We start from the raw sequence: 16,932 nt of genomic DNA, 5'->3' as shown, positions 1-16,932 counted from the left end.
TTGTAGGTCTATGTCTTACCTTTCCATCCATATAAGGTGGACCTAAATCTGAGATCTACAACTCCAGATATGATCCAATTACCGAACAATGTTCTGGTATGGACTGCACCGACATCTCTTTTTGGAGGTTAGCCATCTTTTTATCCTTTCAATTTCAATTCTTAAATTCATCAATCAATCCTTTCATTTATGTGATAGGCCTGAATTAAAAATAGACATTTACCATAAATTATAGGTATCTTATATTATTAGATACATTATTATAAAATATATTTTAGTTACGGAGTTATTGATACTTCAAATGCAAAATGATGATATAAAACCTTGATAAAAATGCACTTTTAAGTATTAATGATGTTTTAACACTTAATATCATAAAGTCAACTAATTTGGGAGCTATTGACTCAGTACTTGTTATATAGGTTAAGGAGAAAAGTTTAAAGGAATCAAGCATTGCACTATCTATGTATCAGTATATGTAACCCGAGTTACTAAGCTCGTAAGGGTGTCTCAACAACTAATGCCTTAAGACTAACTGGTTTTAGAGTCATTAGCCGAAAGCTCATTATATAGGTTAAAGATGCATTGTATTTTAAGTTATATGTATATATCTTATATAAAAAAAGAAAATAATCTCAACCCAAGAAAATTAACCCTAAACATTACAATAAAATTTTGTTTTCTTCCAAGTAAAGTCTTATAACTATATGTTGATATATTGAGCACAAAAGGAAGGTTTTATTAATATCTTATTTAAAAAGTATAAAGCAAATATATACATTTAATGGAGTTTGTTTATATGGATAGATTAATGAAAGTTGAATGATGAATGCCTTACTTTGTGGAACTTGCAAATTGTTTTTCTATTTTAATGCTTTGATTACTAGGAACTAGTAATAAGCTGGTTGGTGGTAAGACTAGTACTTAAAATTGTATTTTTATCAAGTTTTTATATCATTATTTTACATATGAAGTATCAATAACTTCTTAACTAGAATATGTTTTATAATAACATATCTAATAATATAAGATACTTTTAATTTATTGTAAATATTCATCTTAAATACAAGCCTATCATATAAATCAAACGATTGATTGATGAGTTTAACTACTGAAATTAAAAAGATAAAGAGAAGGTTAAGCTTAGAAAAGAGATGTTAATCCAGTCTAAATTGGTACACTGTTCAATTATTGGGTCATATCTGAAATTGTAGATCTTAGATTTTAGTTTGGTTTATATGGCTAGAAAGCTAAGACATAAGCCTAAAACATTCATGAGAGTCCAAGAGTCAATTCTGCTATTTTAAAGTTTAAATTTTAGCATCAAAAGAGAAGTCTGAATCTATCCTATAGCCAGATACTATTCAGTGTTCAACCCATATCTTGAGTTCTCGAAGTCCAAATGCATCAATTCTTTTTTTGTCGGAAAGCTGAGATAATTTTCTAGAATTTCATGAGACCATTTATTCAAATTTTGATATTAGTAATGAAGTTTTCTGTAGGCAAGAAGATAAGAATTGTTACCAAGTCAAGATATAGTCATCCACTCAATAATTAGTCAACAAATCAATAATTCTAAATTTTGACCTATAAAAGGAGGCATTTGCCATGCATTTAAGCATCTTTGTTTTCAGATTTAGATCGTGTTCTCACTCCCTTTCTTTATATTTTTGTAATGCTTAAGTTTTGCTTTTATTAATCTTTTGTTTATGTCTTTCATTTCCTTTACTATACTTCTATAATCATGTTCTCTTCTTGTTTATTTATGTTTCTCTTCTTCATTATGTTTAACTAAGTTTATTATTTCAAGGTGAAAAGGTTTCACTAATGGTATTAGGATAAGTATAATAGAAATTCAATATAAACTTTAATGATTTTATCCTAAACAACTTGCTATTAACATGTCTTATCATTTTTATCTTATTAATTCTTAATACCTTGTTAAATGATTAATCTAAATTTGTGCTGTATAATACTTAGTATAACAAAAATTTAGTACTTTCATAGTCAACCGTATGGTATAACCTACACATGTGCTATGAAAGGAACTTGATTTGTTGTTAACATAAGTTAGCATTATGAATTCCTGATAATATTTAAAATTTTGGTGTTACTTAAATAAGATAATTAATATGATCATGCTAATAATTTATATTGAGCTATTAATGACAATCATCTGATTGGAACCTCTTTTCTATGTGATTTCTAGTTGAATAATACAAAGAGTTTATATTATACTTATTTGAAATACCATTAGTGGATCTCTAGCCTTGATAACTGTTTTTATCATTGTTTAATTTTCATATTAATCTTACATCTCAAAGTCCATTTTAACTCATCATCATCATCATCATCATCATTTATAATTTATATAGTTAACTTCCCTGTTGTTCCATCCCAGTCTTGTTGGGTTATTTATTATTTCGATACTCTGACACTTGGGAAATAACATCAATCTTTTGGTCATGTCACTCAGGTCAATAACTTATTAAAACACTACTAGTTTCCTAATGTAACATAAAACAATATATGCATGAATAAAAGGTGTTGTGTGTATATAGGCATTAGGCCATATCCAACTTGGATATAAAAGAGAGTTGCATGAAATAAAGTATAAAAATAATCATACAAAAGACACACACACATAAAGAAAAAATATATTAGTCAATTTAGACAAACAAGAAGGATAAAATCATTCAAACCACATATTGAATCATAAAAAATAAACAAACAAAGTTTTATGATAACTATGAACCTTAACAAAGTCATCATTATGTCATAGGGGACATCTTAAGGACCTAATTAGGATCAATATGGTAAAAATTAAAAATAATGGTCACTATCTAGTTTTATGATAATTATCAACCCTAACTAGTCTTTAAAGGTTGTAGGTAATGTTGTGAGAAAATACAATGAATAACATAAACAAAATATAACTTGAGGTGTGTACAAACATTGTCCTTAATGATATTTCCTCAACATAAGACTATTCTCCAAGATTCAATAAGTTCCTCCTCTAAAATGAGGGTTATAAAAACAACCAGACCAAAATAAAAAAAAATACAATGAAGCTTTGCAAACAAAGAAAAAAAAAATACTATGGTTTTTTTCCAATACTCTTTGGCTGTAAGAATGTATGGTATATATAGGCTGCTAACATGTAATAGTTAGATATAAAATAAAATAAATTAGAAAATTAAAGAGTTGTTACAGCAATTAAAAAAAATAAAAGAGTTGTTAGGAAATTACAAAATTGGAACCATTAAAAAAGTTTTAAATAAAAGAGTTGTTAAGATTTTGTGACTGTTAGAAAATTAATTTCAATTGTGTAAAAACTTCTTGTTTCATTGGACAAAAGGTTCAGAAAGTATAGATATTGCCTCGCGCAAAGGTAGTGGGGGAATCAAAGTTTTTTCTCATGTTGACTAAACCTTATACACACGAGTCCACTATCCTTTCCTTGTTAGTTAATATCTTATATCAAAGTTCATTTTATAAACACTATATAAATGTCTTATTTTTTAACTAAAAAGGGAGGAGGAAACTCAGTACCAAATGCTTGGCAATCCGGTGGGGGTGAAGGGGAGGGTAAACCGAGGCAAAGTCGTTTATGATTGAATCTCAGAGGCATTCTTATCATTTGGTAGATCCAAGTCCATGGCCTATTTCGGGTTCACTCGGAGCTTTGGCAACCACCGTTGGAGGTGTGATGTACATGCACTCATTTCAAGGGGGTGCAACACTTCTCAGTTTGGGCCTCCTATTTATCCTATATACTATGTTTGTATGGTGGCGCGATGTTCTACGTGAGTCCACGTTGGAAGGACATCATACCAAAGTCGTACAATTAGGACTTCGATATGGTTTTATTCTGTTCATCGTATCGGAGGTAAGAGGTTGATTATGTAAAAGAAAAAAATAAAACCACTCTAAAGCATCTTATTTAAGATAAACTACTTTATTTTTCTAATTGTTATAACCCAATTCTCACCCCCCTCAAAAAACAAAAAATTCATCCACAAAAAAGTTTCCAAGTCATAATTTCCCAAACAATGTTCCAAAATAAAATTGTGATTGAAAAAGAAAGAAAAATAGAAAAAAATACTATAGAAAAAAGGAAAGAAAAAGAATGGAAGAAAATTGCAATTAGGGATGAAATTATGAAAACAATCGAGAAAATTTTGAAATTGTCTAAAAATTAAAAATTAAAAAACCAATGATTGAATTGAGAAAAGCATAAAAATAGAGAGGCTATTTGTAATGCAATCAATGTTAGATTTAGAAGAAATTGAAAGAAAAATCCTTGTATTTTTTCACTGGACAGGTAACCTATGTGACCATCCTGAAAAATCATTGTAATTTTTCACTAGGCAAGTAACCCATTACACTTTGATGATTTGAAAAATTATCATATTTTTTCACTTGGCAGGTAACCCATTATAATGTGACCATCCTGAAAAATCCTTGTATTTTTCCACTAGGTTAAAAGTGAAAACTTAAGTATTTAATAAAGAAAATAAAAGTAATTGAAAAAAAGTTTGAAATTGGCTTGAAATTGAAAATTGAAAAGCCAAAGATTGAATTAAAAAAGACACCAAAATCAAGGGACCATTTTAAATACATTTAGGGTGAATTTGAGAGGAAATTGAAAGAGAAAAGGTGCAACTATAAAAAATATAAGCCTAGGGACCAAAATAGAAAAGACAAAGAAATAAAAGGGCTGTAAAAATGTGAAACTAGAGACTAAATTGAAAGAAATTTTAAGAAAATATTGAAATTGGCTAAAAAATAAATTAAAAATCCAACGGCCAAACAAGAAAATGTAGATTGCTTTGAAAAATTAAAATTTGCATTTATTTTAAAATGATATTGTTTGAAAAAACACTAAAATAAAATGACATATTTTGACCAAAATGACGTTATTTAACTTAACAATTAAAAAAAAAAGAGCCTAATATGATGTTTTGGGTAAGCATGAACAATATTTCTTCTTCCTTGTGCATAATATAACCTACAACCTTTTAATTTTCATGTTTTTTAACTCGATTTTTGACAATGTTTTTTCTCTCTCCCATACCTTTCATAGATAACAAACAACATATCATTTTTCTTCTTTATATATGTACTCCATATTCAGTAAAAAAAATATTTTAACCCTCTAAATTTGCTATGAAACTTGTGCAAAAAAAGCAACTCAACCATGAATGGCCAAAGCGTACATCTATGATGGATGATTTAGACTAACTCAAGCAAACCAATGACCACAATCATTACATCAAGACAAGTTCCAGGATCTTCTTTATTGCTCATAAAGAGACAAGAAAGGTAGGAGAAAAAAGAACACGAGTTAAAAAGAAAATACAGAGAAAGAGAGAGAAGAAATAAAAAAGTTTTGAGCTAAAAAATGGTAGTTTCGAGCTAATATGTAGAAGAATAGAATGAGAAAGAAAATAAAAAGGGAAAGAAAAAAAAACAGAAGAAACTAGAAATTAGAGAGAGAAAGCAATCAAAAACCTCTTCATTACCCTACCATTATAATCTTCACCACCAAAAGCCACTGACAACAACCCTGAAAGTCTTTTATGTCTTTGGAAGCACCTTTAAGGTAAGCCACAATCTCTTTTTACTTTTTTTTTTCTTCTTATATTAGGGTTTTGCATGCATGATATTATTTTTTGTCTTTTTCTAATTTGATTTCTATTGACTTCATAATCATGTCAATTTCATTTCATATAACTATATGTTCATTTTTAAAATCTGCATCTTTTCACTCATGCATTTTATTTTATTTTATTTAGATTTTATTTTATTTTTACTAGCTTTACAATAGTGTTAAATTCATTTCATAAACCATATCATTGCGCTTTATGTATGCATGTGTGTGAAACAATTTGTTCTTGAAAATCAACAACTTTTCACTTATATATTATTTTATTTTATTTTTATGAGATATGAAATAATATTATATTTATTTCATAAAATTGTTCTGTTGTATTTTTTAGAAACACATGCATGTGTAAAGATTCATTTAAAAAAATGGGCTACTTTTCATTCATTTGTGTATTTTTTTTTTGTTTTAAATTTCATTGTAATAGCATTATTATCATTTCATAAAAATTATGGTGTGTTCCTTTTTCAATATGCAAGTGTGTGTAAATATTTATTTTTCAAACAATAATAAAAATTATATCAACGAGTCTCCTATATTTAAGGATGAATGTTGAAATTTTCATGAATGAACAAATTAATGAGTCAAATTTTTATGAATGGATAAGTCGATGAGTCAAATTTTCATAAATAGCCTAATATTGTGTATCTCTTATTTTTAGGGATAGATGTCAAATTTGTTTTTCATGAATAGCCAAGATGACGAGTCTCTTATTTTTAGGGGTGAAAAATAGAGCTTAAAAAAATAGCTATGATAACTACTGACATGAAAATGAATTTAAAAGAAAACAAATAAAAAATATAGCATGCCATTTGAAAAGATACGATAATAATGATGTTTATCTTTCCTGTATATAACTAACCTCTATTCCAAATATCTACATAATATAATTTAGGATTCTTAGTTTTTTTAATTATTAGGTGGTGATTCATTTTTTTAATTGTGAAAGTACTAATTGATGTCGAGGTAGAAACATTTATGATAAAATATATATATAGTGCTTGCATGCTGATTGTTTGCCTAAACTGGTATTCATAAGTTTATTCTTTGCTTGTCTAAACATTTAAGATAAAACATACATATAGGTTTGATTTTTATATGAACAAATCAAGATACCATTGGATCTTGATTGAAGGTTGGAGTGTTCGGTGAAGGTGTGACATGGGTTGCGATTGAATCTTGTGAGTGTATTCACTGGTTGATTTATAAGGAGATATGGATGTTGTGTTGTAGTTGATGGTTATATATGACCATGGAAATGGAGAAATGATGGGCAACAACTGTTTTTCAATAGGTGTTTACTGTTTCAGTAAGAGAAGGCTGGGGGATGGTGTTATGGGAGATGGTGGTCAGTCGTCTGTGGTTGCCGTTAGGCTATTGAATTCCAATGAGCTAGGATAAAGTATTGACAATGGCAGCTAGATTTGCGAGGGAAAGAGGTTTTCATTTTTTATTTTCTTTATCTTCTTCTTCTTTTTCTTCTTCTTTTTTACAAGACTCCTTCTTCTTCTTTTTTCCTGCTTTTTTTTGTAGTGTTTTTTTTTAATCATGAGTATCTAAATTAGTTTACGTGTATCCGACTAATTTTCAGAATCTTAAAGTTAATAATTATATAAGTATCTAGTAATTTTGAGATTTGTAATACTATAGTTGATTATATCTAAAAAATAAATTTACAACCTGAATATTTACATTACACCCTTTAATTTTTTTTTAATAATAGTTTTCTCTTTGACTTTCTAATGCCTATAATGTTTCTTTTATTATTATTATTATTATTATTATTATTATTATTATTATTATTATTATTTTGTCTCTCTTTATTTTTCTCTTTGGTGTTTGTTCTCTAGTTTCTTTTTTTTTTTTTTCAATATTTGGTTTGTCAATGTATTCCTCTAGTTTCTGGACTGTTTACTTTTATTCATAGTCTTTATTTCTCAAGTCTTTAAATTTCAAATTTACAATCCCTTTCTTTTATCTTCTTCTCTTTATTAAATTTTTAAATCTTTGAATTTATTTTTCCTTCTATCTTTTTATCTTTTGACCCCATCCTTTTCTCTTTAATTTTTAAAATTCTTTATTTTCTTTAAATTTCAAATTTCTTTTATCTCCCTTAATTATTTTGAAAATGGATATAAACTTTATTTTGATTCATTTTATTTAACTCCCTAGTCTAAAAATATTTTTTTATTTATTTTTGAACATATGTTTAAAGGGGTGTTAAAACCAGGTTATGACAGACATCATTGTTAACAGACACATAAATTGTAGTGAGAGTTGGTTTCAATTCTCCCTCTATTAAAAAAATAAAAATTCAAACAATATTTATTCTCTCCCTCCCTCCTTTAAACAACCTACCCATGAAAAGAGATTTATTTGGATAGCCAATAGTGAAAATTACATTAATAATATCCTTGTTTTTCTTCATTTTTTTTGAAAATTACATTAATAATACCCTTGTTTTTCTTCATTTTTATAATTTCTATTCATTTTTAATATTGTTTTATCTAGTTACTAGATTTGATATCTTCAAGGGTTCAAATAATTATAAATTTTGATATGTATAATCTTTCATGATTTTTTTTATTTGTTTCAAAAATTCTAATGGATAGGAAAATAAATTAACATTTATGTTTGAATTTCAAGTAATGAAACTTGTTGGAGAGAGGCTTCCATGTCATATCACAATCTTGATTCTATTACCAATAATGACGATAATGAATTCCTAGAATTTAAAGTTATTAAAAAGTTGATAGTTAATGATTTATTTGTTGTATCTATTATCATAAAATATAACTTTCATGAAAAATAATTAAAACATATTTGAAACCGTTATTATTTATATCAAAATAAATTAATATCTCAAATTACACGTACACACACACAAAACATTAAAAGAAATTGTTAAATTATTTCAGTTACACCCATAAAACACCATAACTATCAAATTTGGTTTAGGGGTTGACCTAACTAAAAAGTGAGGTCTCGGATTACATGAGTTGACTCCGGTCAACTTGAAAAAATTAAACAAAAATATTTAAATTTTTACTATTTTATATAAAAAAATTAAAAAATAATCTATATAGATATAGATTATACATGTTGTAAATAATGAAGTTTAAAAAATTATTAAATTTTTTTTTTATCTCACATTGGAAAGATATTATTTTATTTTTTTAAGTTGAAGTATTTAAACTAAAAAGATTTTTTATCCCACATTGAAAAAATGTAAATTTTTTTCTTGTGAACATAGAGTATATATATTAAAGGGCTTCAAATTTCATATTAAAAAAATAAAACATTCTTTCAGTATTTATATAATGAATTTTGAAATGAATTAATTACCTACTAAGAAATATGAAAAAAGAATTTCTGGCTAGGAGAAAAACAATTTTTTTAAAAAAAATCAGGTCTCCATTGGATTTTACCGGTCACTTGGTGGGTTTAATGATTTTTTCAAGACCAATCGCAGGCTTGAATTTTGAATGAAATAGACCTGACCAAAACTTCAGGTCACTTAGATCCTAGGTTGACCCGTTAAGTTAGGTTTGATAACTATGCAAACTACTATTAGTTGAAATAATTTTATTATTTTTTTTTTCATTTTTATTATTTACCAAACCAATCTTCTTCCTTTTTGTTTAGTTTTTTTTATTCAAATTTATTCTTTAATATTAGGTTATTTTGAGAATTGTTGTTATAATTTTTTCTATTTTCTTTTTGTTAGGTTGTATATCGCTCTCATGAATTTATTTATTTTTTGATTTTAAACTTTAATTTTAGATCTACTGAAAGAAGGATTTCATCTTTTTATTGCTTTTATTAATTTATTCTAATCTTATTACCCAAATCACAAGTTTAACAAGTTGACTTGACTTATTTTTTTGGATCACTTTTTCTAATTGATTTTTTTATTTAATTCTTCAACATTGGAATGGCTTGAAATTATGTTTCATGATGTTTTTATATTTCTTTTCTATAAAATTATCCTAATCTCATTCCCTACATTAACTTTGTTTATTTTTTTTAATTGAGTATTTTTTATTTTATTTTTAAGGGTTATCCTGATCTAATCATCAGATTTGCATGTTTGCCAAGTTTATTTGGGTTAACTTAGTTTATTTTTTTGGGTTCTTTTTTAATTGAATATTTTTTTTCAATTTTATCCTCTAACAACTCAATCTACTTTTATTTATTTATTTAATTTTATCTTTTAATATTAGGTTGATTAGGAACTGAATTTCATAATTTTTTTAATTTGCTATTTATTGAATTATCTTGGTCTCATGAATTTAGTTTTTTATTTTATTTTATTGATTTTAACCTTCAATATTAGATCTGTTGGAAATAAAACTTTGTTTTTTTTTAAAAAAATTATTTTTATCAAGTTATTTCGATTTTATAATCAAAGTTGCAAGTTTAACATGTTAGCTTGTGCTGACTTATTTATTCTTTATTTTTTTTATTTTATTCTTCAACATTAGATTGATTGAAAATTAAATTTTGTATTTTATTAATTTTATTTTTCATAGAGTTCTCCTGATTCCATGATATATATTGGTTTGCGAGTTTGACTTAGGTAGGTTTTTTTTTTTTAATTTAATATTTTTTTAATTTTATCTTTAAATATTATATTTATTAAAAATTAACATTTATAATTTTATTTTAATTTGTTTTTAATAAGATTATCATAGTTTCATGAATCGGATTAAAGATTTAATAAGTTAATTTAGATCAATTTAATATATCATCATCTTAATATTTAAAAATAAATATCATTCAATATATCTTTATATCAATCATACTTTTTTAAAATATGTTTATATATCACATTTTACGTTTATAGTTATTTTTTATTATAAAAAAATATTTAGATTTTTTTTACTTTAAAAAATAAATTAATCTAAACCACAACAAAGCAATATCCTAAAACTTAAATATAGATACAGTACTACATATTTGCTTTTCAATTATTAAAGTAAATGGAATGGAACAATTACGGATACAGCAATTTTCATTAAAGAGGGACATAAGCAGACCAACAAACGACTTAAACAAGAAGGCTTGCCCCTTTATTAAAGCCAAAACACAAAGAAAGAAAGAAAGACACACCCTTTGCATCTATTGCGTTCACTTTTTTTCTTCCATTTCTACTTTGGCAAAGAAACAAGAAAGCATCAATCTTTATTTGATATTGTTTTCAAGTCATGGCAGCTACAACAGCAGAGGCAGCACGATCTTCTTCTTCTACAGGTAGTGGTGGTGGTGGGTCATCATCAGCAGATTCCTATGTAGGTAGCTTGATTAGCTTGACTTCAAAGTCTGAGATTCGTTATGAAGGCGTTCTTTTTAACATCAACACTCAAGAATCCACCATCGGCTTAAGAAATGGTAAACATTTTGATCCTCATTTTTTGGGTCTTTCTTTATACATTTGTGTTGGGTTTTGCTTTCTGGTTTTTTGTTTTCTGGTTGTTAAGACAGAGATTCTTTCAATCTCAAATGGGTTTTGTGTCACTGTGATTTTGTAATGTGGGTTGGAGCTTTAGAGTTCTTTTCTTTTTGGTACAAGTCATGTATGTATGAATGTAGATGTTGAAATGCAAATTGTATTTAACAATGGAAGGTTCATTTGTACTTGAGAGAATTTCTATTGGTAAAGAAAATTTTGCGAGCCCAGTTCAAAGTTCTATGCCTGGTGGAAGGTGGTAAAAGATATCAGCATTGACACATTTGATATGGGCTTATATTTGAAGAGTAGAGGTTGTGTTGTTTAAGAGGATTAAATTAAGGCAGGCATGGTTGCAAAATCTGCTTCATGGCACTCTTGGAATTAGAAATTTTTGTTTATGATTCAAGGTGATGTTATTCATCATTGAGAGAAAGGATGCTATTTTGAAAAGAAAAGAAAAAGAATGAAAAGTAGGGTATAGCACTCTATTTTGTGCAATGTTCAGTAGTGTTTTGTTTTAATTGGAAGAATCTGTTGGTTATGTAAGTGATATGATAGCGTTGATAAACTATTGCAACATTAACTGTTCCATAGAATGTCCTTGAAGTTGCATATGACATAAATGGAAGTTTGGAAATAGAAGAAAACTGGACCACAGGATTGTATTTTACTCGTACAAAATGGAAGTTATGACTTAAATGGAAGTTCAGAACATGCAGATATCAGACCATTTTCATATGAAACCTGTGATATTTCCATGGCTGGAATGTTTTACTTGAGCATAACAATAGCTTCTTGTTTTTTTTGCGCCTGCTGAAATACCTTATTTCATTTTTGCAATATTATACATTTTTTAATAGGCATTTAGTATTATACTTATACTGGAACCATAATGTGGTAAGTTTGGGTCACAATCTTCTATGTTTCATGCTAATCCTAATGTAAATTATTGTAGCAGCATCCACATTTTTCTGGAACCTATGCAAAATAATATGTTTTTCAGCCAATTTGACTTTCTTGTATTATTGATGATAATGAAATTGTCAGCCTCAAGAGATATTAGAAGTAAATCTTTGGCCAAGTTTTGCCTTCACATTCTGTATTTTATTCCTTCTTGTTCTTTTGGATACTGTTTAAAGATGTAGAGCATGTCTGTTGGCTCTGAATCACATTGCTTAAATTTGCAGTAAGATCGTTTGGAACGGAAGGGCGGAAAAAAGATGGCCTGCAAGTACCTCCAAGCGATAAAATTTATGAGTTCATACTCTTCCGAGGAACTGATATCAAGGTATACTGATTGTCTGCAATGAGAATCATTTGCTATGCATATGAAAATTCAAAGTCTGGACAACACGTTAAGAGGATTTTTCTGGGGACATGCATAATGTGTATAACGATTATTCTTACTATCACTTATGCTTCATTTCTCCTTGGATAAACTATCTGTATTTATTTAAACTAGAAAACATGCATGGTTTCACACATTGACACTCTTAGTTTTGGTCAATACAACCTCTTAAGTCACCACTTGCTTGGAAAATATCTCACATTTCTTGCATTTTTGTTGTACAGTATGTAATTTCAAAGTTGTTGTTTCTGGTCATTCCTGCACCATGTTCAGCAGATTGGCCATTCATCAACTACACATTTTAGCATTGTATAGATGGTCTGCCATGAGAAGTACAAGTGTGAGCTTTTTAGCTACATACAGACAAGGTTTGTTTGTCATGGATGGGTTTTTCTACACTCTGCTACCTACTCATTGGACTAGCAAAACGTTCCAAGCTGTTGGTAGTTGTAAGGTTTTGTATTTTTTTTCTGTGTTTTCTCTTTAATTTACACTCATTAAGTTCTGGGTTAAGTCTGGTCAATATGTGCTAGGCTTGAATTGGGGAATGAATTCATCAACCATGCTGGCCTGACCTGGACAGGGAATTATATGCATGTGAAGCACCTGCCTTTCTGCTGGCAAAAAAGTTTGGTGTATAATATTATAAATTAAGTGCCCCTGCAATTTTTGACAATGTTGCTGAGGACATGTCATGATTAGTATCAGTTTCAGCTGGGTGATTATTAAAGCTTTGCCGTATACCAGCATGCATAAACATAAAGGCATCCATCATTCGTTGAGTTTCGGAGGATCATATTGAATATTTAAGGAGTTACAATAGACCCTCATTGATTACACTGTTATGGGCCAAACATTTTGTTAAGGTGGCATTTGATACTCCATATTTAAGTTGTTATGGAATAGCTTTACAGTTCTTTTTTTTTTCTTTGGTGCATTTGGTCACAGGATTTGCAGGTCAAGTCTTCTCCACCTGTTCAGACTGCAACACCCGTGCACAGTGATCCTGCAATCATCCAGGTGAAGAAAATGACATTGGTCTCATGCATGTCTGTCCATGGATCAATTAGATATTATTGATTTTGAGGTGATAAAATTATGGCAGATTTGGATATTATTATGGTCTTGGAGCAAATTTACCATGGGACCTCTGGTACAAGTAGTACTGCCTCTCCCCCTTTTCAAGGGAGAGGTCCAGAGGTCGAACTGCAGAGAAAACTCTGTCTAGCAAGGGTTGCCCCCCCTTCATAACTCACATGATAAACTTAGGAAAAGAAAATTGCTAATCTAAGTGATTTTGTTTGCGTATATGGACATGTGATTCCAGAAGTCAGTTTCATTAGTTACTTGGTATAACTTGTATAAAATATGAATAGTGCTTATTCTATCCAGGCTTGACATGGACTGATGAAAAGAATGTCTTGCTTTACTTAAGCACATTATTGTTTATTTAAATTCCCTTGTGCAGTCTCAGAATCCTCAAGCAGCAACTGCATCCATGAATTTGCCTTCTTCTGGTAATGGATCTCTAACAGATCCAAGTTCCCATGCTTCATCCAGTGGTCTTCCCAGGCCAACATTTCAAGGTAGTCTTCCCCAATATCAGCCTGATGCGAGTTTAGAATCATGGGGTCCATCACATCTCCTTCCAACCACAAATGGTAGTGGGCTTGCCATGCCAATGTATTGGCAGGGGTACTATGGGGCCTCCAATGGAGTTCAGGCCCCACAGCAAGCTTTGCTTCGACCCCCACCTGGCTTGTCAATGCCACCTTCCACGATGCAATCTGTGCAGTATCCTGCCATGAATGCATCCAACACTTCAGCTTCTCCATTGTTAGAAAGCCCCCCTTTGTTGCCACCATTTAGTACAAGCACCTTAAATTTGCAGACTTCTACTCTTCCTTCTTCACGGTCTTCTGCGATCGTTTCAGACTCAACAAATTTAACTCCTGATAGGGTTTCTACTCAAACACTTCCTAGTAACTTGCCATTGGCATCCCCATTGACTACTGGTGTAGATAAAATTGCTATTGCATCACCAGGTTCTTACCTGCCCAAGACAGTCCCAGATCCAATAATGCCTTTTAAAAGAATGTCTGAACCTCCATCCTTCATCATGAGGACATCAAGTTCAGTTTTGAACGAGGGAAAAACACATCTGGTGACACCAGGCCAATTTTCGCAGCCTGGCCCTCCCATTGTTCCCTCACTGCAGTCTTCACAGATAACTCAAAAGGATGTTGAGGTGGTGCAGGTATCATCACCAGAATTGTCAGCACCGCCACCAACAACAGCTGCAGCAGAAGTGCAGAAACCCATATTACCTCTACCTTCACAACCTGAACATAAGGTATGCAAATTTTCTGAGAGCTCCATTATTCTTGACTTGAGAAAATTTGAAGTTGGCCTCTTTAAATTGATGTTCCCTGGTTCCTAGTTTGGTGATAAATGCTTTTCTACAAGTTGCTCACATTAGTGAATTGTAATCTACCTCATCTGTTTCTTTTCTCCTTGAAGGTATATGGAGCGCCTATGTACACTTATCATACTAGTAGAGGAGGACGTGGAAGGGGAAGAGAAAATGAGGTATATGCTGTCTTCCTTGCATTTCCATATTGGCAGATTTAACCTTTTTATCACTTTTTTGATGTCGTCATGATTTGGCAATTTGAATTTGATGCTGTGTAACATGGCCATTGTAAAATAAGAACCTTATCAGATGAGCTGTTCCTTCTAAAGAATATCAAATGGGAAGTTTCTGAAAACATCCTACTTTAGTCTCACATGCTCTAATTTCTTTCTCTCCCTTTCCTTTGTTATTCATTATTATTAGTTGTTATTGTTTTTGCTTTTTTAACAAGCAATTACTAGTTCTAGATGCAGAGGTGGTCTTTGTTTTTGTGCTTAATTTCTCCATTCCTTAATCACTGCTAGTTCATTGCTGACTCTAGAAAAGTAATTTGTCTGTTTCGCTTTTCTAAACCAAAGTAGCTGTAGCCAATATTCTTTGTGGACTTTGAGTTTTAACAAGTCAACCTTTGGGATTGCAGATTTCGCGTTCTGCTACCAGATTCGAGGAGGATTTTGATTTTACAGCAATGAATGAGAAATTCAATAAGGACGAAGTATGGGGTCACCTTGGTAAGAGCCACAAAGCTCAAGACAGGAATGATTTGCTAGATGAAGATGATGTTGGATCATCGAAACTTGAGACCAGGGTATACTCTCTCTCTCTCTCTCTCTCTCTCTCACACACACACACACACACACACACACACATATGAGCACGCACAGAAAAAAAATAAAATTGAAAGGATTTGCTGTTTCAAATCCTTTGTACTTTTGCTTACTCTGTGTTGCGGGTTCTGCAGCCTGTTTATGTGAAGGATGACTTTTTTGATTCCATATCATGTGATGCTCTTGATGGTGGATCACGTAATGGGAGAGCTAGATTTTCCCAGCAGTCGAGAAGAGATACTGATGTATGTGTTCTCCCCTATAACCCTCATCACTTTGCTTTTTCTAATTTTAGAATCTATCCTGATAAAATTTGTCAATGTTTTTGCCGCTATTAAATTATGTGGGGATTGTGTTAAGAGTTTTGTTTTATTTTAGAACATTTAAAGTTTCAAAAACACTCTGAACTCCTGAAATGATAAATTTTTGTTTTCAATTATTGCCATGACTCTTTGTTAACATATTAATTTTTGTTTCAATATTGATGGGCTTAATTTCTCTTGATTTAAATTTGCAGGCATTTGTTAATTTCTCCCACCATTGGGGTGGTCGAGGAGGTTGGGGACCTGGCCGAGGTGGTCGATCACGTGCTGGTTATTATGGAAGAGGCTATGGTTATGCTGGTCGTGGCCGGGGTTATGGCCTGTCACACGGTTCCTTTTAATTATCACTCGAGCTTACAGTGTAATATTTAGTTCCTGTCAAAGTCTTACAATAACCGACACAGAGTTTATAGTGTACTGGTCGGTTTGGTGCTTGGACTTTGCAATGCAATATTAACCTGTCACCAAATGGTAATGCCCTGCCGATTTGGAGATATCTATAAATGGTTGTGTACCTGTTTATCTAGTAGCTCACTTGGGAATTGTTCTGGGAATAAACAAAAGAACCCAAAACAGAGAAGGGATTTTCAGTGAGTTGTGTCGTGGAACAATAAGTAATAGAATTAATTCAAGAACAGAAAGAAGCTGAAGAAGAAAAGAAAGGGGATTGAAGATATGCAAAGCCTGTAAATTTTTATTAATCATCAAAAACTATCTCTCAAAATGACAGAAGAATATATAAATAGTAAATCCTAAAACATCCTGCTATGGGGCTCGGCTTATCAAATCAAACTGTTTAATATAAATAATAAAATAACAATGAGCAGCTTTAAATAGGCTAAATAAATAAAATAACAATGCAATGGGCTCAAATGAGTTTAGTCTCCCAACCAAAGTGTGA

General features: G+C 30.3%; 1 protein-coding gene across 1 annotated transcript; it reads left to right on the top strand.

Moving 5' to 3' along the window:
• Positions 1–10,711: 10,711 nt before the first annotated feature.
• LOC105141307 (protein decapping 5-like) lies at positions 10,712–16,622 on the top strand. The gene is made up of 8 exons (XM_011048490.1): positions 10,712–11,059; positions 12,308–12,408; positions 13,417–13,488; positions 13,937–14,821; positions 14,989–15,057; positions 15,522–15,689; positions 15,843–15,953; positions 16,226–16,622. The coding sequence occupies exons 1-8, from the start codon at positions 10,876–10,878 to the stop codon at positions 16,370–16,372; spliced, it is 1,737 nt and encodes a 578-aa protein (XP_011046792.1). The 5' UTR covers positions 10,712–10,875; the 3' UTR covers positions 16,373–16,622.
• Positions 16,623–16,932: the final 310 nt, after the last annotated feature.

The sequence above is a fragment of the Populus euphratica genome, unplaced genomic scaffold (genome assembly GCF_000495115.2).
Source record: "Populus euphratica unplaced genomic scaffold, PopEup_1.0 scaffold117.1, whole genome shotgun sequence".
Taxonomy (NCBI): domain Eukaryota; kingdom Viridiplantae; phylum Streptophyta; class Magnoliopsida; order Malpighiales; family Salicaceae; genus Populus; species Populus euphratica.
Note: the sequence above shows the minus strand (reverse complement) of the source record. Positions and strands in the feature narration are given on the sequence as shown.